Source organism: Caenorhabditis elegans, chromosome I (genome assembly GCF_000002985.6).
Source record: "Caenorhabditis elegans chromosome I".
Classification (NCBI taxonomy): domain Eukaryota; kingdom Metazoa; phylum Nematoda; class Chromadorea; order Rhabditida; family Rhabditidae; genus Caenorhabditis; species Caenorhabditis elegans.
This window is the reverse complement of record NC_003279.8, coordinates 1,514,485-1,542,115: the sequence shown is the minus strand read 5'-3', so window position 1 is coordinate 1,542,115 and position 27,631 is coordinate 1,514,485. Positions and strand designations below refer to the sequence as shown.

The following is a 27,631-nucleotide window of genomic DNA, read 5'->3' as shown; positions in this document are numbered from 1 at the left end:
TCGTGTCGATTTACGGGCTCGATGAATTTCTTCGTATATTTTTCTTATTTTTTGCACAATTTAAAAATTCCATCGATAAATAAATGCTTTAAATTTAGTCCTGAAAATTAAGCTCGTAAATCGACCGACAGTAGTCATATAAAGAATTACTGTAGTTTTCGCTATGAGATATTTTGCGCGTCAAATATGTTGTGCAATACGCATTCTCAGAATTTTGTGTTCCTGTAATATATTTTCGATTAATTTCATTCAAAAATAAATTTTCACATGTTTTTTTCGTGTTTTCAGAAAAATATCCGAAATGTCTTTTTTTCAAAATAAATTTATCTATTTTAATCAAAGATTTTGCGGAAATTTTTGGAAAACATTGGGGAATATTAGACATTTTTCTGAAAATTTTACAAAATAAATGAATTCCAGATTTTTAAACAAAGTTTTTTTAAAATAGAAAAACATTTGTTGAACTTAAATTTTTCAACGAAAACACGTGGTGCCAGGCTGTCCCGTTACGGTTTGATTTACAAAACATGCGGGAATTTTTTGCCCTAAAAAATGTGACGTCAGAACGTTCTCAACCATGCGAAATCAGTTGAAAACTCTGCGTCTCTTCCCCCGCATTTTTGTAGATCAACGTAGATCAAACCGAACTGAGACACTCTGACACCACTTGCGAAAAGGTGAAAAATTAAAAATTTATTTGGAATTGTTTTTTGAATTTCCAAAAATTTAGGTTTTCTGGAAAATTTCAAACAAATTGTGGATATTTTTTAGTAATTCTAGACTTTTCAAAAAATAATTAAAATTGCAACAAAAATGCCAATTTTCGAACGTTTTTCAAAAAAAAATTTATCGAAAATGATCGTTCTTCCACACTATAATTTTTAGAATTTTGCTTGAAAAATGGGAAAAAAAATAAAAAACTTAAACAAAAAAATTTTCAACTCAAACTTCAAAAAATAAAGTAAATAAAAACCAAACATAATTTTCCATTTAATTTTTCCATTTAAAAAACATGTAAAACTAAAAAATAATCCCATCAAAAAGTCGAAAAAATTTCAAAAATCAATGTTGATCATCAGTCTGTGTGTCTTTCTATCTTCACGTGTCAAAGGGTGGCGAAATCTGGTTTTTTTCTGTGTCTGTTCACCCTGTTACTGCTGCAGTCGTGAAAAAAGGAAAAAAGGAAAAAAAAGACGGCAACCAGTTATGTGTATTGAGATGTATAGGAAGAAACAATGTGATAAATAAATAAAATATGAAAATTAAATAAATTAAAAAAAAAAAATAAATAAGAAAAGTGATAAAAAAAAATTGCGAAGCCTAAAGAGCCGAGATAATACTGGAATTCAAAACGAGAGAGAGTTAGAGAGACGGAGAGAGAAAACGAGTAAAAAACTGGGAGAACATGGAAAGACGAGAGAATTAGTGATACAAAAGTGTGGGGGTAGACGGGGGGCAATGGAGAAAGAAACACACGGGCGCTATAGACGGCGGCGGGGAGACGTGGAGAAGGCGTGGAGAGGGGAGATGGGGGAAGAAGGAGAGATGACGTAAACGGAGTGGGGGTCTCATTGTTATTCTGCTACTTTTTACACTCTTTTTTGGAGAAAAAAAGTGAAGAGGAAGTTCTGAAAATTGCAAAAAAAAAAAATTTTTTTTAATTTTTTAGAAAAAAGTAGTGCAAATTTCAAAAAATAAAAACAAATTTCGATTATTCAAAAGCCAAAATTTTGAAAATCTAGAATTTCGCAAAATTAACAAAAAATTTTTTTACAAATCGAAAAATTTTCAAAAAAAACCAAAAAAAAACCAGAAACATTGCACATTTAAACAAAAATCTACAATTTCTGAACATTGCAAAAAAAAATTTTTTTTTACAAATTGAAAAATTTTCAAAAAAAACCAAAAAAAGCCAGAATCATTGCACATTTCAACAAAAATCTACAATTTCTGAACAATGCAAAAAAAAATTTTTTTTCGAAATTTTTCAGAAAAAAGTAGTGCAAATTTCAAAAAAAAAAAAAACAAATTTCGATTATCCAAAAGCCAAAATTTTGAAAATCTAGAATTTCGGAAAATTAACAAAAAAATTTGTATCTAGATTTTCAAAATTTTTGGCCTTATACCAATGGAAATTTGTTTTAATTTTTTAAACTAACATTATTTTTTCTGAAAAATTTCAAAAAAAAAATGTTTTTTTTGAAATTTTCAAAATTTTTGGGTAATCGAAATCTGCACTACACTACTTTTTTTTCTAGAAAATTAAATTTTTTTTTTTGTAATTTACAAGTACATATTCTGAAAATTTTTCGATTTGTAAAATAATAATAGATTTTTGCGTTTTTCAGAAAAATATCAAAAAAGTTTTGTCTCGAAATTTTCCCAATTTCAGATTTTCGAATGTTTACAATTAGGGAAACCGAAATTTTCAGCGTTTTCCAGAAAAATTTACTAAAATAATAGAATTACTTGAGAACTCGAGGAAAAATTTCAAAAAAATTGATTTTTTGTAATTTTTAGAAATTTTTGATTTTTGAGCATTCTTTTTTTTTTTCGAAAAAATTGAAGAATTTTCGTTTGGTTAGAAAAGTTTTAAAAAAAGTTTTTCTGAAATTTTTTTTTCGAAAAGTGATGAATTGTAAAAAAAATCTTTAATTTTTTTTGAAATTTGTAGAAAATTTAGATTTTTTTTCCGAAAAAAATTTCAATTTTCAGACACTTTCTGCAAAAATGCATTTGACAATTTTATAAATTTCTTGTTAGATTTTTTTCTGAAAAAAAAAATCGAAAATTTTTAAAATTTCAGATTTTCTCATAAATGAAATAATGTATACCGAAAAAATGCCAACCGAATTTTTCTCGCACCTGTACAAAATTGAAAAACGAATAAAAAATAGAGATTCAAAAATCTAATCGGAATCCGAGTCGTCGCTGAGCTCGATAATGTTGTTGTGCATCTTCCGCTTCTTGCTATTCTGCTCGTCCTGAAAAATAAGAAAAACATGATGATAAGAAAGTTTGATGGTGGTGAGAAAGAGAAAGCATTAAAGTTGATATTATGATTCATGTGTGATAAGGATTAGGAATCATTGCTAATAGTATATTTATTGAGGGGAATGACGAGAGTCAAGACTTTTAGGAGGGAAATGTGAGGGAAAACATCAAGAAGAATTTTAAAAGTGGTGTAGTCGAATTTTTTAAAATTGCTTTAGTAGACTCAAAATTGTTTGAAAACACCGAATTTCATAATGAAACTTCTTGAATACTTCAACTTCTCAACAAAAAAAGTTATGACGGCTCAGAAAATGGCCAGAAATTAGTTAAAATTTGAAATTTGACCGACTTGTCAAGCGGCTGGAAACTATTTTTTTTTGAAATCATCGTCAAATTCTGAGTATATAATGTAATTATCTTGCGTTTTCAACTCGATTTAGGTATTTTAAAGCCGATGGACAGCGAGATTTTTTAATTTTTTTCACCAAATCTCGCCGTCCATCGACTTTAAAATACCTGAATCGAGTTGAAAACCCAAGATAATTGCATTGTATACTCAAAAATTTGACGGTGATTTCAAAAAAAAAGTTAGTTTCCAGCCGCTTTACAAGTCGGTCAAATTTCAAATTTTAACTAATTTTAGGCCATTTTTTGAGCCGTCATAGCTTTTTTCGAAAAGTTTTCAAGAAGTTTCATTATGAAATTCGATGTTTTCAGACAACTTTGACTCTACTAAAGCTATTTAAAAAATTCGACTACACCACCTTTAATATTTCGTGTAAATTTGAAGAAATTTTGTAGGAATGAATACCTATAGTTCCTCTATTAGTAAGTGGTAAGCTATTAATTTTTCATTATTTAATTTTTGCTTTAAAATCGAGGTTCTAAAATTTGCATTGCTCTATAAATCAGGAAAACGCTTATAACGGGGTTATTCATGTGATGACGAAAAATGCAAAAATGCTTTTTTTTTCATGTGTGTAGAAAAATGTTTTTAAAAAAAACGCATGCATTTTTTTTGCATTTTTCGACATTTTTTGACATAATTTTTCTACATCGGCAAACAACCCACATTACAAGCTGAAGGCGTATGGTGTTATTTCTCTGTGTCTCTCGCCTTCAGCATGTGAAGTGGGCTGTCGGCCGATGTCGAAAATTGTTGAAAAATGTCGAAAAATGCAAAAATACACTTTTCGACACACATGAATAGGGGAAAAATGTATTAAAATATATTTTTCCATTTTTCGTCATCACACGAATAACCAGTTAACAAATCGAAATTGATAAAATATATCAGTCGCCGAATTTGTTATTTTCGTCCGATTTTTTAAAAATGAAAATTAATTAAATTATGTGAAAAAGTTCAGCAAAAAAAAAAAACTTGCTCGAAAATTTGTATGGCACCTTCTAATAGTATTTCATCTACACAGGTGTCCGAAAGAATATTGCATTTCTTACTAAATACGGTATACATTATATCATCTGGAAAAGTTCTGAAATCTATGCAAAGATGGATGTAGGTAATTATTGGCAATTTCGGCAATTCATTAAAAAAATTTTAACACTAACGTAAATAAAAATTCCGAAAATTTCAAAATGGCGCCATCAAATAATTCGTTTTTTTTAATAGATATTTAGAAGTTTCAAAGAAAAATTCAATTTTTACAATAAGTTTCACCTTCGGGCACAAGTAATACTTTTCCTCGCTTCACAAGTCTATGAATAAGTTCGGCTCGGCAAACGTTGCTCTTGTGACGTAATATGTCTGTTTCGAAATATATTGTCAATTGGGACACAAGGAGGCCGGACGGAATTAGAAACCCTACTACTAGCTCCTCAATAAACTACGTCATCACGTTTAGAGTGTCAATAGTGATAGGTGATTTCATATATTGCTACATATATGATGTTGATTATGGGGGATTGAAAGTTGAATATAAATAGGAAAAACTTCGTACCGCCTTTATAACAAAAAATGCCACTTTTGGGTACAAACTGAAAATCTAACAGTTTCTGGAAGAAAATATTTACCTTTGACTCTTTTTTTTTCAAAATAAACTGTATTTTGAAAACTCGTCATTCATTTTCCCAAGAAAAAGGTCTGAAACTTTAAAGGTGGCGTAGTCGAATTTTTTAAATTGCTTTATTAGACTCAAAATTGTTTGAAACACCGAATTTCATAATGCAACTTCTTGAAAATTTCTCAAAAAACACGTTAGGACGGCTCAAAAAATGGACTAAACTTAGTTAAAAGTTGAAATTTGACAGACTTGTCAAACGGCTGGAAACTAGCTTTTTTTTGAAATCACTGTCAAATTTTGAGTATACAATGTAATTATCTTGGGTTTTCAACTTCATTTAGGTATTTTAAAGTCGATGGACGGCAAGATTTTTAACTTTTTTAAAAACCAAATCTCGCCGTCCATCGACTTTAAAATACCTAAATGAAGTTGAAAACCCAAGATAATTAATTTGCATACTCAAAATTTGACGGTAATTGAAAAAAAAAATGTTTCCAGCCTCTGCGACATTGACAAGCCGGTCGAAATTCAAATTTTAACTAATTTTAGGCCGTTTTTTGAGCCGTCACAACTTTCTTTTGAGAAGTATTCAAGAAGTTTCATTCTGAAATTCGATGTTTCAGACAATTTTGAGTCTAATAAAGCAATGAAACAATTCGACTACACCATCTTTAATAGTTTAAAATAGCATTCCTAGTGTAATATCGGTGCATATTTTAACTTTTTTTTCTATTAATACGTTTTGGATTTATCATATGATAAGTCCAAAACGTATTAATAGAAAAAGTTTAAACATTGAAGTTATTTAAGAGAAAGCGCATATAGCTTTTTATCAAGAAATTATGTGACACGTATGTAGTCACTACATTGTAGTGCCAGGCTGTCCCACTACAGTTTGATCTACAAAAAATGCGGCTATTTTCGCCCCAAAAAATGAGTGACGTTAGCACCAGGGCTGTGCGGTAGCCAAGTTGTCGGTTGCCGAAACGTTTTGGGTTCGGCAACTTCGGCAACTGCCGATATCAATGTCAAACATTTTGTAGCTCAGAAAAAAGCATTAAAATTTCACTGTAAACGAAAAAAAACGACTATACCATGTATTTTCCAAAACGCTAAAAAATATAATTAAAAAAAAATATTTAAAAAAAGCTTTGAAAATTGGTTGCCGGTTGCCGAAAAGTTGCCGAAGTTTAGGCAACCAAAAGTTGCCGGTTGCCGCACAGCCCTGGTCAGCAGGCTCTTAACACTCTGGACTCTGGGACACTCTGACACCACGTGAGGTGACAACAGAGCAAGCGGGAAATAGGTAGGTCACACTATACCGGCAGACAGGGGTATACAGGGTGAGTCAAAATTATGGTAAGTAGTTCCCGTGCTCCATACATTTTTCCAGAAACACAAACAACTTCTAACTATACACATTTTATTCACCGTAAAAAACACTATAGAAAAACATTTTAAAGTTCGAAAATATCTCCATTAGCAGCAACACAGGCCTCCAGACGCCTAGGGAACGAGTCGACTGTGGCGCGCAAGTAGTTGATATCCAACTCGTCCCATGCCTTCTTCAGTGAATCTTTCAACGAATCGATATTCCTATGCGGTTTTGAACAAGCTTTTGCTTCGAGGACACTCCATACTGAGTAATCCATCGGATTGAGATCCGGGGATGACGGTGGCCATTGATTGAAAGCGATGAAGTCCGGGAAGTTCCTTTCACACCATGCCTGAACGTTCTTGTGCTTATGAGCAGGCGCCCCATCCTGCTGAAAAGTCCATTTTGTTTTTTTGAAATGCTTCTTGACCCAGGGCATGAGTTCCGTCTTCAACATATCTAAATAGTTGTTTCCGTTAACTTTTATCCCTTGTGGAATAAAAATGAGTGGAGTCTTTCCATTAGCAGTGATTCCGGCAAAGACCATGATTCCTTTCGGGTAACCAGTACGCTGAACGCGGGAGTTTGGCTGAGTTTTTGCATAAACTCGATCATTTTGCGTATTAAAAGACTGCTCAATGCAAAATATCTTTTCGTCGGTGAAAAGTACCTTCCTGTGAGCTCCATTTCTGAATCTTCGGAGTAGATTCATGGCACGGTCTTTTCTCTTGATTTTAGCAGCTTCAGACAGAAATTGACAAGTAGATTTTTTGTAAGCCTTCAATTTCAAGTTGTTTTTTACCATTCGGCACAGAGAACTTTGCGAAATTTTCAATTCTCGGGCCATCGCACGGACCGACCGCCCGGAGTTGTGACGGAAGCGTCCACGAACTTTTTTTATCATCGCTGGTGTAGTGACTGTGGGGGGTCTTCCGCGTCCGGATCTATCGGAAAAGTTGCCGAGCTCCTTGAACCGTGCAATGGTGGTAGAAACAAGTTTTTCAGACACTTTGAGCCGTCGAGCAATGCTCTTCGCCGCGACACCATTCCTATGAAAACGAACGATGGGTTCACGCATGGGTGACGCTCTCATACCTGCGAAAAAAAAATTATTTTTTAGGAAAAACGATGGAAAAATAAATGAACAAAACACGAAATAACATAATCAATTAATTTTGGCGGGGAGACCCGAACCACAGAACTTTCGCGCGCGCGCCTCGACTTACCATAATTTTGACTCACCCTGTACTATAGATTTAAAAAAATATATGTATAAAGAGGAAATGAGAAAAAAAAACCAAAATATGACTATTTTGAATAATACAACATTCGTCATAGGAGAACTGAGATAAAATTTGGAAAAATCTCAAAAAAAAGACTCCTCCCATATAATGGCTATTGCGTTTTATCGAGGTTTCTCGTAATTTTCATCTAAAACCCTAAATATTATAGAAAATAACTATTTTTAATGGAACGTGAATAAAATGCCCTAAAAACTGCTGAAAATCCAAGAAAAAAGAAGCCCCACCACCACACTTACATCCTCATTTGGCTTCCGTTTCTGATGATGCATCTGCTGCATTTGTTGTCTCTCGGCACTTGTTCCTTGCCTGAAAATACATATATATATATATATATAATTGAATAAATGACTGAAGAGGGTGGGGAGCACACCTGTTTCCTCGAAGAGTTCTCGATGACGAATGCTCTTTCGTGTCCTGAGCAATAATGTCCATGGCTCCGAATAGATTTCCGTACTTTTTCACAAGCACAACTGCTTTGTCGTTTCTAAAAGAGCCGCTAGCTTATATTTTGGAGGGATTTTTTGGAAAAAAAGCATAGTAAAAATCTGAGAGAAATTAGATTTTTAAACAACTAGCTTACTGACTAATTTTTTTAAAAAGTATCTCGACATTGGAATAAAAATTCAAAGTGCAAGTATAAATATTACTCATTCCTACCAAAATTGAATAATATTCCGTAGAAAAACTTAGTTTTACAAAAGTTGATAGAAGGCTATATTAAAAATTCAAATTTATACATTTTTGCACATTTTAATACATTTTTTGCACATTTTTGCACATTTTTTTGCACATTTTTGTACATTTTTTCAACATTTTTTGTACATTTTTTCAACATTTTTTGCACATTTTTTCAACATTTTTTGCACATTTTTGCACATTTTTTGCACATTTTTGTACATTTTTTGCACATTTTTTTCAAAAAAAAAGTTCGAATAAAAAAATTAAATTATTGTAGAAAATGCAAGATTTCAGCTAAAATTTTACGAAGTTAATTTATTAAAGCTTCACTTTTTTGGATTTTCAGCAAAAATTTAATTGTCAAAAATCCAGCAAATTAAAAATTTCGAATTCAATCTAATTTTTAAAAATCTGTTTTTTTTTCTCAAATTTTTAATTTCGATCCTAAAAAACTCATACACTTTAATAGAAGCAAAAGCTTCCTGTAAATGACTCCTTGACATAAATGTTTCAGTCATTCGTTGCTTCTTCTCCACACACGTCGAACTAAAGTGTTGAAGGTGTTCGAGTACTTGTTGCAGTGTCAATTTCATCGGATTTCCCTTCTTGTGCACTCGGACTCCAAGGCCGATGATATCATTGTTCTGGAATAATGTAGATTTTAAAAATTAAATAGTTTGGATCAGGAGTGGCCGGCAAATTCATCAAATTGCCGGAAAAAAAATGTGCAAAACCACAATTTGCCCAACATTGCCATATTTCCGACTAATTCGGCAAATCGGCAATTTGGCGATTTTTCGGAAATTTACAATTTCGGCAAATTTGCCGATTCGCCAGAAATTTTGATTCCGACAATTTGCCGATTTGCCGGAAAATTTCAATTTCGGCAATCTGCCGATTGCCCGTTTTTCCGGCAAATTTGACAAATCGGCAATTTGCCGAATTTCCGGAAATTTTGATTCCGGCAATTTGTCGATTTGCCGGAAATTTTGATTCCGGCAATTTGCCGATTTTTCGGAATATTATAATTTCGGCATATTTGCCGAAAATTTACAATTCCGGAAATTTGTCGATTTGCCGGAAATTTCAATTCCGGCAAATTTGCCAATTTTTCGGAAATTTCAATTCCGGCAATTTGCCGATTTGCCGGAAATTTGTCGATTTGCCGGAAATTTGTCGATTTGCCGGAAATTTCAATTCCGGCAAATTTGCCAATTTTTCGGAAATTTACACTTTCGGCAAATTTGCCGATTTGCCGGAAATTTCAATTCCGGCAATTTGGCGATTTTTCGGAAATTTACAATTTCGGCAAATTTGCCGATTTGCCAGAAATTTTGATTCCGTACCCCTAACAATTTCTTGATCAACTGTGCAACTATTTCAGCGACTTTTTGACATTGTTCCGAATCCTCAATAAGTACTTTCATTGCGTCAATTGTGAATGTGTCATCTTTATTCGGAACACGATTGAACAGTGCTCGAATCAGTCCAGCCCATGGTTCACGGTCTGAAAATCGATATTTTATTTATTTATATATATATAGGAAGCAGGGTGTCATTTTTCCGATCTTTTTACATAAAAAAAAAAGAATTTTGATGTATAATTCTCTGAAATTTCAAATTTCTAGAAAAATTGCTTTTTCTTCATAATTTTATCCAAACTATCGTAAAAAATAAGTTCTATATATAATTCTAAGAATAATGTATATTTAAAAACTATTTAAAATTCAATTTAAAATTACAAAAACTTAACAATTTTGATTTTAAAAATTTTTTTCAGAAACTTTCACATGAAAAATTAGAATTTAAAAAAAGGTGGTGTACTCGAATTTTTTTGTATTGATTTATTATTAGGCTTAAAATTGTTTGAAAACACCGAATTTCATAATTAAACTTCTTGAAAACTTCTCAAAAAAAAAGTTATAAACGGCTCGAAAAATGGCCTAAAATTAGTTAAAATTTGAAATTTGACCGACTTGTCAAGCGGCTGGAAACTATTTATTTTTTGAAATCACCGTCTAATTTTGAGTATAAGATTTAATTATCTTGTATTTTCAATTTCATTTAGGTATTTTAAAGTCGATGGGTGGTGAGATTTTTCAATTTTTTAACCAAATCTCACCGTCCATCGACTTTAAAATACTTAAATGATGTTGAAAACGCAAGATAATTGACGAGTATACCCAAAATTTGACGGTTATTTCAAAAAAGTTAATTTCCAGCCGCTTTACAAGTCGGTCAAATTTCAAATTTTAACTAATTTTAGGCCATTTTTTGAGCCGTCATAACTTTTTTTTTTGAGAAGTTTTGAAGAAGTTTCATTATGAAATTCGGTGTTTTCAGATAATTTTGAGTCTAAAAAACAATAAAACATCCAAGTTTCGCCAAAGTCTCGCCCAACTTTAAACACGCGGCGCGCCGCCGCAGCTCCCTCGGCGGACAAAAAATAGGAATTTTGTGATTGGAACTGTTTAAATATCATTATTATTTTGCTAATTTAATGTAAATCCGTGAAGAATGTTTTCTGTTGTGATTAAATTTGAATTTAAATTTTTAAAATCAATTTTTGATAGCTAAAAGTTGTTATTCTCCGATCATTTAATCAAAATTTTGATCTACTGGAAAAGCTTTTCTGAAATACTGACCCCTCGAGAATTTACTTGGCACTTGATACTTGATAGAATGTTCAGAATATTGGGTTCTGAAGAAAAATGGTATCAATAGAAAACTGAAATTCATTCATTATGATTTAGCATTATCGAATACAGTACTGACTGAAAATTAACCTAAACCTATGAGAATGGCTACGCGTAAGTAGAAACAACAGTTTGCAATATTAATATTGAAATTAATAAAATATTCTCGCGCGACCATCATGGCTCAACAGGTAAGAGATCAGCACAACGGGAAAAACGATCGGAGTTCAACATACAGGTGAATCTTGGGCTAAACTTGGGTTAAACTTGGGCAAAACTTGGACTGAGTGAGAGTGGGCTACACAGCGGTTGACTTTTTTCCTTTTTTGACGCATCGCCCAAGTTTGACCCAAGTGTGGCCCAAGTTTGGCCAGCTTCTAATCCATGTTAATTTTTTTTGAGCGAAACTTGGATTAAAAGCTGTGAAACACGGGCAAGAATCTGGCGGCGAATGCCGAGTGACTTTAAAATACCTAAATGAAGTTGAAAATGCAAGATAATTAATATGTATACCCAAAAATTGACGGTGATTTCAAAAAATTAACGTTTCCAGCCGCTTGACAAGTCGGTCAAATTTCTAATAAAATAAAATAATTTTAGGCCATTTTTCGAGCCGTTTATAAATTTTTTTTGAGAAGTTTTCAAAAAGTTTCATTATGAAATTCGATGTTTTCAGACAATTGAGAGTCTAATAAAGCAATCAAAAAATCAAATACACCACCTTTAATTCTAAACTGAAAACAATTTCCAATGTTCTTGAAAAATTGAGATGTTTAATTCGAAATTTAATTTGGAATGTCTGAAATTAAAAAAAAAAAAATCTTAAATCTTTTTTTAATTTTTTTGAGTCAATTTCTAAAAAAAAGAAACCCTAGCAGCTTCTGGAATTTTCACACAAAAAATCAATTTTTATTCGAAAATCACTAATTGTATTATTTAAAAACCATACCCATTCTCTTCATCATCAACAAAATATTCGCTATCGCCTCGTCATGACCGACGGCATCAAATTTCGGAATTGTACTCAAAAACCATTCTATAGGAACTCCGTCAGCATGTACCAAATGCCAGAATACCCATTGTGGAGTTGTCGCCCAATCAACCGAATCCATCACCATTTTTGGGAATGATTCTTTACGGAATATCTTGATTTCTTCTCTGGAAACATTGGAAACATTGGTCTTTTTAAAGAGTTGATATTTTTTTGAAAATTTAAATATACATATTAATGTATAGGAAATGTGGGAAATGTTGAAATTTTACCAACATTTTAATTGGTTTTTGGAAAAAAACTAGTGCTGTAGAGGTACTGTAGGAGTACTGTAGGACTACTGTAGCTTTGGAAAAATTGGCCTTCCGTCTTTTGTAGAGGTATTGAGTTGGGAGTTAGTGAGGGATAATGTGAAGATACGGTAGTAGTACTGTAGGAGCACTGTAGGATTACTGTAGCTTTGGAAAAATTGGCTTTTCGTCGTTTGAAGGGATATTGGTTTGGGGTTAGCGGGGGGATATGATGGGGTACTGTAGGAGTACTGTAGGATTACTGTAGTTTGAGAAAAATTGGTTTTTCGTCTTTTGAAGGGATATTTGTTTGGGGTTAGCTGGGGGGATATGATCGGGGCACTGTAGTGGTACTGTAGGATTACTGTAGCTTTGAAAAAATTGGCTTTTCGTCTTTTGAAGGGATATTGGTTTGAGGTTAGTGGGGGGATATGGTCGGGGTACTGAAGTAGTACTGTAGAGGTACTATTGGAGTATTGTAGGATTACTGTAGTTCAGTACAATTGTTCAGTAAAATTTTGCGGAAATTCAAATTTTCTAGAATGTTCTAAAACCTTCTGGAAATTGGGAAAAAAATCGTTAAGCTGGTACAATATATATTAAATTTTATGTTATTTTACTAGAATATTTGTCCAAATTTTTTAGTCAATATTTTTTTGGTATGGAAGTGAATAGCAGTACTAATGGATGCCATCAAAAATAATTTAGATTGATTTTCGCAAAAACTGACTACGTAAAACCACAAGTTACAATTTTGGTGAGAAAAAACTCATTTCAATCAGAATTTAACCATATTTTTTTCGCATTTTTTTGAATTCCAAAAAGTCTTGAAAAAAAACCGAATTTTTTCAAACTATTAGGTCGGCAAATAATTATTGACGTATTTTGCCATTTTACGATTTTTTGTAAATTTTATATATGTGAGTTATAGTAGGCAGCGAGTATATGAAAGCATATAAATTTCATCTACTTTGGTCATCTGCGTAGTATTAAGATTTGAAAAATCGAAAATTTTTTGAATTGTTTTTTTCGTGATTTTTTTGAGTTAGCGATTAGAAACTTGATGTTAATATCTAAATCAATAAAGTTTTGTTTGTTTAGTGCAAAAAATGAATCCCAACTCAATTGAGCCATTTCATAAAGTTTTATAGTGAATCAAAGTCAAAACGCGAACCATACAAAAAATACCATATTTTTCAGTTTTGATTGATTCTTGAAAGTATTTATGATAATTTGTATAAAATCATTACTTTTATTCATTTTATAAAAATTCTAGTCATTTCCGGTAGATTTCGCAACTTTTCAAAATTCAATTTTTTCTAAAAGTATGGTTTTTGGATAACCTTTACAATTTGTCAATGACCATTTTTTCAACCCAAAAACCTTGAAAATATTTTAGTTCAGCGTTTTTGTTTTATATTTACTGTATTTCTTCATCACCTGGCTTTTTCAGCCAATAAAAAACGCTTACTATTTTTCAAAGAAAGTCATGCGAAAGTTGGAAGTGAAATTCAATTTTGAAAACGTCAAACTATGAAGAAATACGGTAAATATAAAACAAAAACGCTGAACTAAAATATTTTCAAGGTTTTTTGGGTTGAAAAAATTGTCATTGACAAAGTGTAAAGGTTATCCAAAAACCATACTTTTAGAAAAAATTGAATTTCGAAAAGTTGCGAAATCTACAGGAAATGACTAGAATTTTTATAAAATGAATAAAAGTAATGATTTTGTACAAATTATCATAAATACTTTCAAGAATTAATCAAAACTGAAAAATATGGTATTTTTGTATGGTTCGCTTTTTGACTTTGATTCACTATAAAACTTTATGAAATGGCTCAATTGTGTTGGGATTCATTTTTTGCACTAAACAAACAAAACTTAATTGATTTAAATATTAACATCACGTTTCTAACGGCTAACTCAAAAAATCACGAAAAAAAAATTTTCAAAAATTTTTCTTTTTTTTTCAAATCTTAATACTACGCAGATGACCAAAGTACCGTATTTCTTCTATTAATATGGCCTCCCTATTAGACTTGCACTCCCTATTAGTATTGCACTCCCTAATAGTCTTGCGTCTACTTTTTTTTGGTACAAACCTTTTCTGAATTTTCGCACAAGGTTCGATTTTTTTCAGAAAAAACTAGTAAGCTCAAAGTCAGAAAAATATTCTGAAAATTAGTATTGCACTCCCTAATAGTCTTGCACTCCCTATTAGTATTGCAAGCGGGAAGACCACCGAAAAATAGTATTGCAGCCATATTAATAGAAGAAATACGGTATTCCTTAGTTATGTAATAATAAACTACTCGTCTTCGCCTCCTGGTTCTGCCTCGAAAACATAACATATAAAATTTACAAAAAATCGTAAAATGGCAAAATACGTCAATAATTATTTGCCGACCTAATACCTACCGAATAATTTCGCTGACAAACGATCTAAGTTGAATCGCATCAAGATTCGCGCAAAGTGTCGCCAAAAGTGCCGGCGTCGACATGACTTCCTCTTCAAACTGTGAGAATACGAACGGAACAAGATAGGCGAATAGTCGATTATCATTAACTGCACATAGTTGAAGATCTGATGCAAGCATCTCATCAACACTTCGCCCACTCATTTTTGCAATATTCTTATAACATTCTATACATTCGGTCGGTCGGCCGCCTGCTGTGCCTTTAATGAAATATAGAAAGACGTAGGTCAGCGAGGAATCTTTTTCTCGCATTGCAGCCATCATTGCAGCCATCACGTCACTTGAAGCTTCATCGTTGTCAGGTGGAGAGCTGGAATTTTTTAAATTTAGGTTTTTTTACTGTTACAAGAACACTAAACTCTGAGAATGCGTATTACGCAACATATTTGACGCGCAAAATATCTCGTAGCGAAAACTACAGTACCCCATTAAATGACTACTGTAGCGCTCTTGTGTCGATTTACGGGATCTTGATTTTCGAAAAAATTTTCTTTTCGAGTTTTGACAGCGATATTCAATTTTTTTTTTCTTTTTCGTATCGTTTTGTGGATCTGTTCAATATTTTATCTATTAATAAATTATTTTAATTGAAAAAGTCCAATATTGAATTTCATTTTGATGTCGAAACTCCTACAAACATATTTCTACATTATTTCCCGTCTATTGCAAGTTTTTCCCGGATGAAACCCGGCAATTAACGGGAAATAATGTAAAAATACGTTTGTAGGAGTTTCCACATCAAAATGAATTTCAATATTGGACGTTTTTCAATTAAAATAATTTATTAATAGATAAAATATTGAACAAATACAAAACGATACGAAAAAGGAAGAAAAATTGAATATCGCTGTCAAAACTCGAAAAGAAAATTTTTTCGCGAAAATCGAGATCCCGTAAATCGACACAAGCGCTACAGTAGTCATTTAATGGGGTACTGTAGCTTTCGCTACGAGATATTTTGCGCGTCAAATATGTTGCCCAATACGCATTCTCAGAATTTGTTTTCTGTTTTGGGAGAGTAATCATAAAATGTGTGATTAAATTTCCTATTTTTATTTTTAGGGGAAAAATAATTTTTTTTTTTTTTTCTTTTGGAATTCAAAAATAATTCAGAAATTTGAGATTTTTCGGGCAAAAGTATTGAATCTCTAGAAAACATCGAATTTTTTTTCAAAAATTCCAAATACATTTATGTCAAAAATAGATTTAAAAAATCCGGATTTAACAATAATTTTTTGCCGAAAAAATTTCCAATTCCTAAAACAAAATTCAAAAATTTACCATAGCACTTTGAGAAACGAGTATATCGGATGTGTGAATGCCTCAGAGAGATCTTTTTCATTTGGCGGTAATAGTGATTGCTCATCAGCTACCACTGAGCCCATTATTCCGAGAAGACATTGTGCAGCTAATTCTTGTTGAGATTCGTCGAATACGTCGCCCTGCAATGCATTTGTTTTATTTTTTTTTGCTATTAATTTTAATTTTTAATTTTTTAAATAATTTCAATAGTGCCAAAAAAACGGGTGAGCGGTAATCGATTTTTTCCGGCAATCGGCAAACCGGCAATTTGACGATTTGCAAAATTTGCTGGAAACACGGCGATTGCCGGAATTGAAAATTTTCGGCAAATCGGCAAACCGGCAATTTGACGATTTGCCGAATTTGCTGGAAAAAAGGCAATTGACGAAAATTTTCGGCAAATTGTGGGTTTGCACATTTTTTTTGGAAATTTCAGAATTTCAATTTCAATCAGCGAAACTGTACGCATCTTGTCCGGCAAACGACAAATCGGCATTTTGCCGAAATTGAAAATTTCCGGCAAATCGGCAAATTGCTGGAATTGAAAATTTCCGGCAAATCGGCAAACCGGCAAATTACCGGAATTGAAAATTTCCGGCAAATCGGCAAATTGCTGGAATTGAAAATTTCCGGCAAATCGGCAAATTGCAAAAATTGAAAATTTTCGGCAAATCGGCAAATTGCAAAAATTGAAAATTTTCGGCAAATTGCTGGAATTGAAAATTTCCAGCAAGTCGGCAAACCGGCAAATTACCGGAATTGAAAATTTCCGGCAAATCGGCAAATTGTTGGAATTGAAAATTTCCGGCAAACGGCAAATCGGCAAATTACCGGAATTGAAAATTTCCGGCAAATCGGCAAACCGGCAAATTACCGGAATTGAAAATTTCCGGCAAATCGGCAAATTGCTGGAATTGAAAATTTCCAGCAAGTCGGCAAACCGGCAAATTACCGGAATTGAAAATTTCCGGCAAATCGGCAAATTGCAAAAATTGAAAATTTTCGGCAAATCGGCAAATTGCAAAAATTGAAAATTTTCGGCAAATCGGCAAATTGCAAAAATTGAAAATTTTCGGCAAATTGCTGGAATTGAAAATTTCCGGCAAATCGGCAAATTGCAAAAATTGAAAATTTTCGGCAAATTGCTGGAATTGAAAATTTCCGGCAAATCGGCAAACTGCAAAAATTGAAAATTTCCGGCAAATCGGCAAATTTCCGAAATTGAAAATTGTCCTTTTAAAAAATAAGAAAACTGTGGTATATTTTCGAAATTCAAGACGAAATTATTTAAATTTTCGTAATTTTCTCAAATTCCAAACTACCGTAATAACCACCCCTTACCGTAGTCAATAAAGAAACCAAAAGCCCCTCTACAGCTTCACATTTATCAGCATCATCATCAAATTCCTTCCATTGATCTTTCAACTTTGCAATTTTCGTTCCAATTTCCCCCTGTAACTGTTTAATGAGCACATTGAGCTCCTGCTCTTCCTGCTCTTCTATCGCTTTTTTCAGCTTTTCCTTCTCGATTTTAGTCGTCGCCGAATCCGACGATAGTTTTTCCGTTGAAAAACTCGGTTTTTCGGTGGATTTTTGCTCTGAAAGTGCCGGCTCAGACGAACTTTTTATGGCTTTTTCCTCATCGGTGGACTTTTTCTTGGGACGAATGATTGAGGAGTTACCGATTCTGAAAAATCAAAATTTTTGCCATTTTTCAAGTTTTAAATTTCAAAACTAGCTTTTTTAAACGTATTTTTCAAATTTTCGATCAATTTTTTCAAACAAAAACGAGAAAATTTCAAAAATTTCCGGCAATTTGTCAATGTTCCGGAAATTTTTAATTCCGGCAATTTGCGGGTTTGCCGGAAATTTTACAATTCCGGCAATTTGCCGATTTACCAATTTTCCGGAAACTTTCAATTCCGGCAATTTGCTGGTTTGCCAATTTTCCGGAAACTTTCAATTCCGGCAGCTTGCCGATTTGCCGGAAATGTTTAATTCTGGCAATTTGTCAGTTTGCCGGAAATTTTTATTCTGGCAATTGGCCAGTTTGCCAATTTTCAGGAAACTTTCAATTCCGGCAATTTGCTGATTTGCCAATTTTCCGGAAATTTTCCATTCCGGCAATTTGCCAATTTTCCGGAAACTTTCAATTCCGGCAATTTGCCGGTTTGCCGATTTGCCGGAATTCACTATTAACTATCTAAAAACAGCAAAAATCTCAGGATTATCCTTTTTCAAAAAGTTCTATTGCTTTTTCTTTTAAAATTTGAAGTTTTTTTTTCACAATTTCAATTTTTTTCATTAAAATTGTTCAAAATCTATAAGAAAACTTCAATTTTTATGAAATACAGGGGAAATTAAACTGAAAATTTTGAAAAAATGGTATTTTTTTTACGAATTCCGTTAAAAAAACGTTGAAAAAAAATTGCATAAAGAATTTTTTGAAACAAAAAATAAACTATTTTAAAGTTTCACAATTTTTTAAAATGTTAAGTATTCAATGGTTCTGAAAAATCAAAATTTTCCTTACAGTTAGGATTTTTGCTATTTTTTTTGTGTTTTCAGTTCCAAAACGAGTTTTTTCAAATTTTCGAACAATTTTTTAACACAAAAAAAATTCAAAAAGCTTCAAAAAAAAAAACTACTCTGAATTATATAAAAGTATAAAATTTTTTAAAACATTTCTATATTTTCCATTAAAATTGTTCAAAAACGTCTTTTTTTTTGGAAAACGGGGGAATTTAAACTGGAAAATCTGGAAAAATAATTTTTATACGATTTTCGTTTTAAAAAACATTGAAAAATTATTTCAAGAATTTTTGATTTTTTTTAACAAAAAAAAAAAACTATTTTTAGAGTTTTAAAAAATTTAAATTTTAAAGTAGTTTTATTACGAGAACAGAAAATTCTGAGAATGCGTATTGAACACCATATTTGACGCGCAAAATATCTCGTAGCGAAAACTACAGTAACCCATTAAATGACTTCTGTATCGATCAAGCCCGTAAATCGACATTATATCAGTAGTCATTTAAAGAGTAGTTTTCGCTACGAGATATTTTGCGCGTCAAATATGTTGTGCAATACGCATTCTCAGGAATAGGGGGGTGATCCCGTAATAGAATTGGCGGTTTTTTGAAATTTATATTTTTTTTTGGAATTTTTTTGTTGGAAAAATTGAAAAAGTTTGAGTTTTCTAAATTTTTGAACAAAATTGCTTGGAAAATTCGAATTTTTAAAAAAATTTCCGAATGAATTCGAAAAAATTAAAATTCTCAAACAAATCCAAAAAGTTTGGAGAAAATTGACTGAAATTTTTTTTTTTTTTCGAGCCAAAAAAAAATTTTTTTCAGAAAATTTGAACAAAAATCCAAAATGGTGTGCAATACGCATTATCAGAATTTTATTTTCTCTTAAAAAGTTGAATTTTTTTCAATTTTTCGTTGAATTTTAATATTCACAAAAAGCTGAGGAAATCAGGTTTTTTTGAGAAAATTAGAAAATTCTGCCGAAAAATACGTACGGGTTCCGTACAAAATCCGGGAACACATTCCGTAATAGCTCCGACACTTTTCGATCGATTTTACTATTCTCCAAAATCTGCGGTAAATTGTGTTGAAGTCGATCCTTGATAAATCTCATCGCACTATTCACATTTCGACGGATAGGCTCGGCGTAGGCAGGCGGCAGCAGTACATCAACACTTTTGCACAGAAATTCGAGTAAAGAATTCGCAAATTGTGAGCAATGTGATCCTTGGACAATACTGTTTTGTTGAGGGCCTGTTGGTGTTAGGAATAGAGCGTATCTGAAATGAAAGTTATGGGATTCACTGCAACTTTTTCCTCACGAGGGACGAGGAAAAGTGGTTTCTAGGCCATGGCCGAGGGGCCGACAAGTTTCAGCGACCATTTATCTTGCTTTGTTTTCCGCCTGTTTTCTTTCGTTTTTCACAGCTTTTTCCGTTTTTTTCTTATTAAAACTGATAAATAAATATTTTTTGCAGATGCTAAAGCAATTTCCAAGTAAAAAATTATGTATTCAGTGGGCAAGCAGCGGTGAAAGTGGTCAATGCAATATGATGGATTACGTGAATAAAAACCCAAACTTTTTCTGAAACATGATACATATGCTGCTTAAATGCTGAGACTACCTGATTTTCATAACGAGACCGCTGAAAAAGTTTTGAGATTTTCAAAATTCAACTTTTTGTGCGAAAATCTTGACTTTTTCACCAAAAAAGTTGAATTTTGGAAACCTCAAAACTTTTTCAGCGGTCTCGTTATGAAAATCAGGTAATTTCAGCATTTAAGCATCATATGTATCATGTTTAAGAAAAAGTTTAGGTTTTGTATTCCCGTAATCCATCATATTACATTGCCCACTTTCACCGCTGCTTGCCCACTGAATACATAATTTTTTTACTTGGAAATTGTTTTAGCATCTGCAAAAAATATTTATTTATCAGTTTTATTAAGAAAAAACGGGAAAAAGCTGTGAAAAACGAAAGAAAACAGGCGGAAAACAAAGCAAGATAAATGGCCGCTGAAACTTGTCGGCCCCTCGGCCATGGCCTAGAAACCACTTTTCCTCGTCCCTCGTGAAGAAAAAGTTGCAGTGGGATTTTGGGTGATTTTTTTGTGAAATTGCTTTTTTTTTTCGAAAATTAAAAAAAAAAAAGGAAAAAAATCTCCAACCCAAACAAAATTACCATAAAATTAAAAAATTGAGAATATTTTTTTGAAAAGTTCAATTTTTTTTTAGTTTTAAAAATTAAAATATTGAAACAATCGAAAAAAATAAATAATATCCTCTTTTCTGGGAAAAAAGGAAGGTTTTTTAAAAGTTTTTTTGTAAATTTCTTACTATCAGTAATACTTTCAGTTTTCAGAATTTTTGAATTTTTTTATTGTTTTATTAAACTCAAAATTGTCTGAAAACACCGAATATCATAATGAAACTTCTTGAAAATTTCAACTTCTCAAAAAAAAAGTTATAATGGCTCAAAAAATGGCCTAAAATTAGTTAAAATTTGAAATTTGACCGACTTGTCAAGCGGCTGGAAACTAACTTTTTTGAAATCACCGTCAATTTTTGGGTATATAATGTAATTATCTTACGTTTTCAACTCGATTTAGGTCGATGAACGGCGAGATTTGGTAAAAAAAATTAAAAATCTCTTCGTCCATCGACTTTAAAATACCTAAATCGAGCTGAAAACACAAGATAATTGACATGTATACTCAAAATTTGATGGTGATTTCAAAAAAAAAATAGTTTCCAGCCGCTTGACAAGTCGGTCAAATTTCAAATTTTAACTAATTTTAGGCCATTTTTTGAGCCATTATAACTTTTTCTTTGAGAAGTTGAAATTTTCAAGAAGTTTCATTATGATATTCGGTGTTTTCAGACAATTTTGAGTCTAATAAAGCAATAAAAAAATTCAAAAATTCTGAAAACTAAAAGTATTACTGATAAAAAGAAATTTACAAAAAAATTTTTAAAAAATCTTTTTTTTCCCAGAAAAAAGGATATTATTTATTTTTTTCGAATGTTTCAATATTTTAATTTTTAAAACTAAAAAAAATTGACCTTTTCAAAAAAAATTGTTCAATTTTCCAATTTTATGGTAATAAAATAAAACCACTTTTTTTTTAAAAGAAAAATGAAAGGTGAAATTTCTTCAAAAAATCCAATTTTCCAAACAATACCTGACAACTGAAAACGAATTTTCGACACACATCAAATTCGCCGAATTCTTATCATCACATCCGAACCAGTCGGCGAATAGGCACAGTTTGAGCCATTGTAGTTCGGGTCCCGACTGGAATATTATGTCAATTTTTTTTTATTTAAGAAGGAGTATCCTCAATAGGGAAATTGTTTTAAAATGTAGTACTCGTGCTGAAATTTACGAATATAACAAAAGAAAAACGGGAAAATCCGTTAACATTGAGCATTCTTAGCCAGAAAAATCGGCGAAAAATCTTTAAAATGCAACTAAAGAAATCCTAGGCCATGAGGATTTTCGAATATTTATTCTGTTCTGTTTTATATTTTTAATAAGTATTTTATGCAATTCCTTCGTCTCAGTTTTCTCAAACTTTTTGAGAAAGAAAAACTAATTAAAGTTTGAAAAATAACATCTAAATCAATGTTTTGTTGAACGAATATGGCCTAGGGATCGCGTGGTGGCCTAGGATTCATTCAAGCGCGAATTTGAAATTACTCCGCTTTCATCCGCTTGCGTCGATTTCAGTGGCGATTTGTTCAATGTTAACGGATTTTCCCGTTAAGCGGAGTAATTTCAAATTCTCGCGCGAATGAATCCTAGGCCACCACGTGATCCCTAGGCCATATTCGTTCAACAAAACATTGATTTAGATGTTATTTTTCAAACTTTAATTAGTTTTTCTTTCTCAAAAAGTTTGAGAAAACTGAGACGAAGGAATTGCATAAAATACTTATTAAAAATATAAAACAGAACAGAATAAATATTCGAAAATCCTCATGGCCTAGGATTTCTTTAGTTAAATTTTAAAGATTTTTCGCCGATTTTTCTGGCTAAAAATGCTCAATGTTAACGGGTTTTCCCGTTTTTCTTTTGTTATATTCGTAAGTTTGAGCACGAATACTACATTTTAAAACAATTTCCCCATTCAGGATACTTCTTCTCTATTTCGAAGTAAATTTTCTACAATTTCCACGAATGCATACCATTTGATCGATTTTTTTCTTTATTTTTCGGTGTTTTAAAAGTCAAATTGTGAATCGAAAAATATTGTAGGATAACTGTATTTTCAGAAAAATGAGCTATAGTGCAGGAGTACTGTAGGATTACTAGTTTCATAAAAAACACGAAATTTTATTGAGGGTACTGTAGGATTATTGTAGTTCACCGTTATCGAAAATGTTCGATTTTCAATTTGAAAAAAAACACCGAAAAATTGGATACTGTAGTGTTGAAAAATGTTAATTTTAATGCGAAAACAGGCAAATTATTTTGTCGAAAAATTCGGCAAATTGCCAATTTGCCGGAAATTTTTAATTTCGGCAATTTGCAGATATGCCGGATATTTCAAGTCCGGCAATTTGCAGGTATGCTGGAAATTTAAATTCCGGCAATTTGTCGATTTGCCGGAAATTAGCAATTTCAGCAATTTGCAGATATGCCGGAGATTTGAATTCCGGCAAGTTGCCGGTTTGCCAAAAAAACACAATAATTTGCTGAAAATTTTCAGCAATTGCCCTTTTTCCGGCAATTTGCCAGTTTGCCGATTTGCCAGAAATTTGCAATTTCAGCAATTTGCCGATATGCCGGAAATTTTAATTTTCGGCAATTTTTGCAACAAAAAAAACCACAATTTGCCGAAAATTTTCAGCGATTGCTGTTTTTCCAGTAATTTGGCGGTTTCCTATTTGCCAGAAATTTCAATTCCGGCAATTTACCGATTTGCCGGAATCAATTCCTTTCCGGAAATTTACAATTCCGGCAATCTGACGATATGCCGGAATACTGCTGGATTACAGTAGTTTTCGAGTCGATTTTCGATTCAAAAATTTAAAAATCGGTTGACTATATTTTTTTTTAATCAAAAAGCAAATATTCTTTCCCAAAAAAAATTGATTTTTCAATTTATAAGCAGGTAAATTGCCATAATTGAAAATTTCCGACATATCGGCAAATTGCCGGAATTGCAAATTTCCGGCAAATCGGTAAACCGTCAAATTGCCACAATTGCAAATTTCCGGCAAATTTCCGGTCTGCGGAAAATGTTCGGCAAGTTGTGGTTTTTTTTCGTTGACAAATCGGCAAATTTCTCATTTTTCGACATCGAAAAAAAAGCGTGTGTGCTCTCACCGGCACAGTAGAAATCAATAAATGCAACAACTGAACGCGATTCTCCTGTGCATTTGGCAACGCTTTAGCCGGATCCAAATTCATCGATAGAACATATCGAACACATTCAGCTCGCAGAGCCGGTCCATCATTCGCCCGAAAGAACTTATTATTCAACCATGTGAAGTAGGTGAGCAGGTTTTTTCCACCATTTACAACCATAAATTGCACTTTTCTCTCCAATTCTATAGAGATTCGAACGTGTTGTAGAACATTCTGTTTCGTCATGTACTCTTCCAAATTCGACACACCAAAACTCGCCGGATTCGCCACAATATCCTTCCAAATCTCCTCGATTTGTGGCATTTTGCCAAGTCTAATCAATATCAGAATAAAGTCTCTTCCCAGTGTCAAACAATCGATTTTTCGGCTTTTAATCACCCATTGAACGAGATCTAGTTGAGATTCACGGAATGTATCCTGTGATGATATTGGTGCTGGGCTTGAGATTATTACTGATGTCGTGCATGTTAGAATATTGGCAACAAGTGCGGCACACGCTTTTTGTGACTTGAACCATGCCTCGTTCTCGCGAATCATCGAGTTTAGCTGGAAACAAAATTTGGGAATTATTCGGGAATTTTGCAATTTTGATGAACTGAAAATTTCAAATTTCGACCTACAAATTTTCCGATTTTGGAGTCATTTTTTGCTCAAAATTCGATATTTTCAGTTAATCAAAATTTCCTACAAAAGAAATTTGTTTTTTTTATTAAAGGTGGTGTAGTCGAATTTTTTAAAAATTGCTTTATTAGACTCAAAATTGTCTGAAAACATCGAATTTCAGAATGAAACTTCTTCAATACTTCAACTTCTCAAAAAAAAAGTTATAAACGGCTCAATAAATGGCCTAAAATTAGTTAAACTTTGAAATTTGGCCGACTTGTCAAGCGGCTGGAAACTAACTTTTTTTTGAAATCACCGTTTAATTTTGGGTATGAAAGTTAATTATCTTGCGATAGGAAATTAGTTTAAAAATCACAAAATTGAATTCGAGCCCGAATTTTGAGCACAATTTTTATAGTTACAGTTAGGTTTTTCATATATTCAAGGCTTTTACAGAAAAATTGTACTTTTTGCTTCTACCAGGACCAGGTTTTTTTAATTGGAATATACGAAAATTATTTTTAAAAAACTAAAAAATTGAAAAAAAAATTGAACCGAAAATATCGAATAACAGGAAATTATAACATAAAGTTCAAATTTTTGTCAGAAAAAATTAAAAAATAGGCGAGTTTTTGTAAAAAGAAAAAAATTTGATCAATTTGTGTGTCAAATTTATTGTAGTTTTTTCATTGAAAAATCTACAAAAAATTATGAAAACTAAAAGTATTACTGATAGTAAGAAATTTATGAAAAAACTATTTTTTAAATTTTTTTAACATTGAAAAATCTAATTTTTATCGAGAAACTTTTCTCCAATCCAAAATTACCATAAAATTGGAACATTGAATTTTTTTTGGTAATTTTTAAATTTAAAATATTGAAACATTCGAAAAAACTGAAAAATTTCCTTGTTTCTGAGAAAAAATAACATTTTTAAGTTATTTCGTAAATTTTTTATTTTTTTACTATCAGTAATACTTTTTAATTTTCAGAATTTTTGAATTTTATTTTAAATGTGGTGTAGTCGAATGTTTTTTATTTGCTTAATTAGACTCAACATTGTCGGAAAACATCGAATTTAATAATGAAACTTCTTGAATACTTCAACTTCTCAAAAAAAAGTTATAAACAGCTCTAAAAAATGGCCCAAAATTAGTTAAAATTTGAAATTTGGCCGACTTGTCAAGCGGCTGGAAACTATTTTTTTTGAAATCACCGTCTAAGTTTGAGTATGAAAGTTAATTTTCTTGCGTTTTCAACTAGATTTAGGTATTTTAAAGTCGATGGACGAAGACATTTTTAAATTTTTTTCCAAATTTCGCCGTCCATCGATTTTAAAATACCAAAATCGAGTTGAAAACGCAAGAAAATTAACTTTCATACTCAAACTTAGACGGTGATTTCAACAAAAAAAATAGTTTCCAGCCGCTTTACAAGTCGGTCAAATTTCAAATTTTAACTAATTTTAGGTCATTTTTTGAGCCGTCATAACTTTTTTTTTTTGAGAAGTATTCAAGAAGTTGCATTATGAAATTCGGTGTTTTCAGACAATTTTGAGTCTTATAAATCAATTAAAAAATTCGACTACACCGCTTTTTCAATTTTTAGAAATTAAAAAAAAAAGTGTTTTTGTAGAAAAATATTAAAAAATCCGAAGATTTTTAAAAATTTAAATATGTCTAAAAAATTTATATGAATTTTTTTTTTCAATGAAAACAAAAATTATATGAAATTTCCGAACATTTTTAATAAATGCTAAATATTTATCGATTTTTTTTTAACTTTAATTTTTTAAAGGTTTTTTTCTAAATTTCCACGCTTTTTCGCAGAGTATTTCACAATAAAATTTAGAAAAATCTGCATTTTTCAAATGCAACGACCCCATCTCTTGTACTTTTTTTTAAATTTTGTACTTTAAAAATTTTTGCGGGGAAAATCTGAAGACACGAGCAACGTCCATTAAATGGGCGGAGCTTATATTTTCTGTAAATTTTTAGTGTTTTTTCGCAATTTTTGCCTAATTTTCCGCGACTTTTCAGTCATTTTTCCGCGAATTTTTCCCATTTTCCACCAAATTGACCTTCATAAAAATGCGCTGCTTCGTCGCAAAATCACTGGACCCAATCGACATTCGAAACGCGTTCATTAGCACATTTTCCACTTGTTTCACATTTTGGCGAACGGCTTCTCGAATCAATCGGAGCAATTGCTCTTTGCACAGAAGATGCAGGAATGGCCAGACTTCTGGAACAATTTAGTACTTTTTTAGTGTTTTTTCAGCTATAAATACCGAATAAAATCATATTCATATTGCAAAGCACGTGATGCCAATACTCAGCGCCGCCTCCTGTCACGTATCTGATCATCTGGAAGGAAATTTAGATTTTTAGGCCGAAAAAAATCAATTTTCTCCGTACTTTGCCAAATAAATCCGGGTTCTCGCCGCTTGTAAGAATGTGATACATTAATCCAATCGATTTCACATCGTGTTCCTCTTTGGAAATCATAATATCAATTACTTCCTGCAAAATTCCCAGCAAAAATTAGCTTTTTCTTTCAAATTTTCCATCAAAAACCTTATCAGACTTTCCAGTGATACGGCTATCCAGCACAATTGAGTCATTTGCGAGTCGAGCGACGAGTTCTGGCGGTGTTTCGCATTTTAGATTGATTTTCATCAGTTTTTGAATCCTCCTCGTCTGCTGTTCGTTCATTTTGCCTGGAATCACTGCTTTTTGGGAAGATTTACTTGATTTTTTGAGTTTTTAAGTGAAAAATAGGTGGGAAATAGCTTGGAAATGCGAAAAAATGCGCATTTAAATGAAATAAAATATAAAAAATAAAAAATTCGAGTGCGGTGGAGCGCGTTTGCAGCGCGCTTCAAAAATGTTTCGCCTTTCCCTAAAAATGTTTTGTTTCTTTTTCTCTGTTATTTTGCAGCATTTTTATTGATTTTCCCGCTTTTTTGGTCAATTTTTTATGTAAAAACCA

General features: G+C 32.0%; 1 protein-coding gene across 4 annotated transcripts; it reads right to left on the bottom strand.

Annotated features, from left to right (window-relative positions):
• Positions 1–1,189: 1,189 nt before the first annotated feature.
• Positions 1,190–27,361, bottom strand: ints-3 (SOSS complex subunit A homolog; the record flags this gene model as incomplete). Of its 4 annotated transcripts, none has more annotated exons than NM_001306494.2 (17): positions 1,190–1,628; positions 2,866–2,984; positions 7,931–8,000; positions 8,065–8,178; positions 8,832–9,016; positions 9,719–9,879; positions 12,018–12,226; positions 14,771–15,139; positions 16,111–16,271; positions 17,473–17,818; positions 19,658–19,942; positions 21,846–21,958; positions 23,996–24,583; positions 26,721–26,884; positions 26,931–27,006; positions 27,058–27,162; positions 27,217–27,361. In NM_001306494.2, the coding sequence occupies 16 exons, from the start codon at positions 27,352–27,354 to the stop codon at positions 2,910–2,912; spliced, it is 3,159 nt and encodes a 1,052-aa protein (NP_001293423.1). The 4 variants fall into 4 exon arrangements, 3 of the variants coding, with proteins under 3 accessions (NP_001293423.1, NP_001368442.1, NP_001368443.1); NR_131345.1 differs by having other exon boundaries at positions 1,205–1,628; positions 27,217–27,354; NM_001381223.1 differs by lacking the exons at positions 1,190–1,628; positions 26,721–26,884; positions 26,931–27,006; positions 27,058–27,162; positions 27,217–27,361 and having other exon boundaries at positions 2,910–2,984; positions 23,996–24,574.
• Positions 27,362–27,631: the final 270 nt, after the last annotated feature.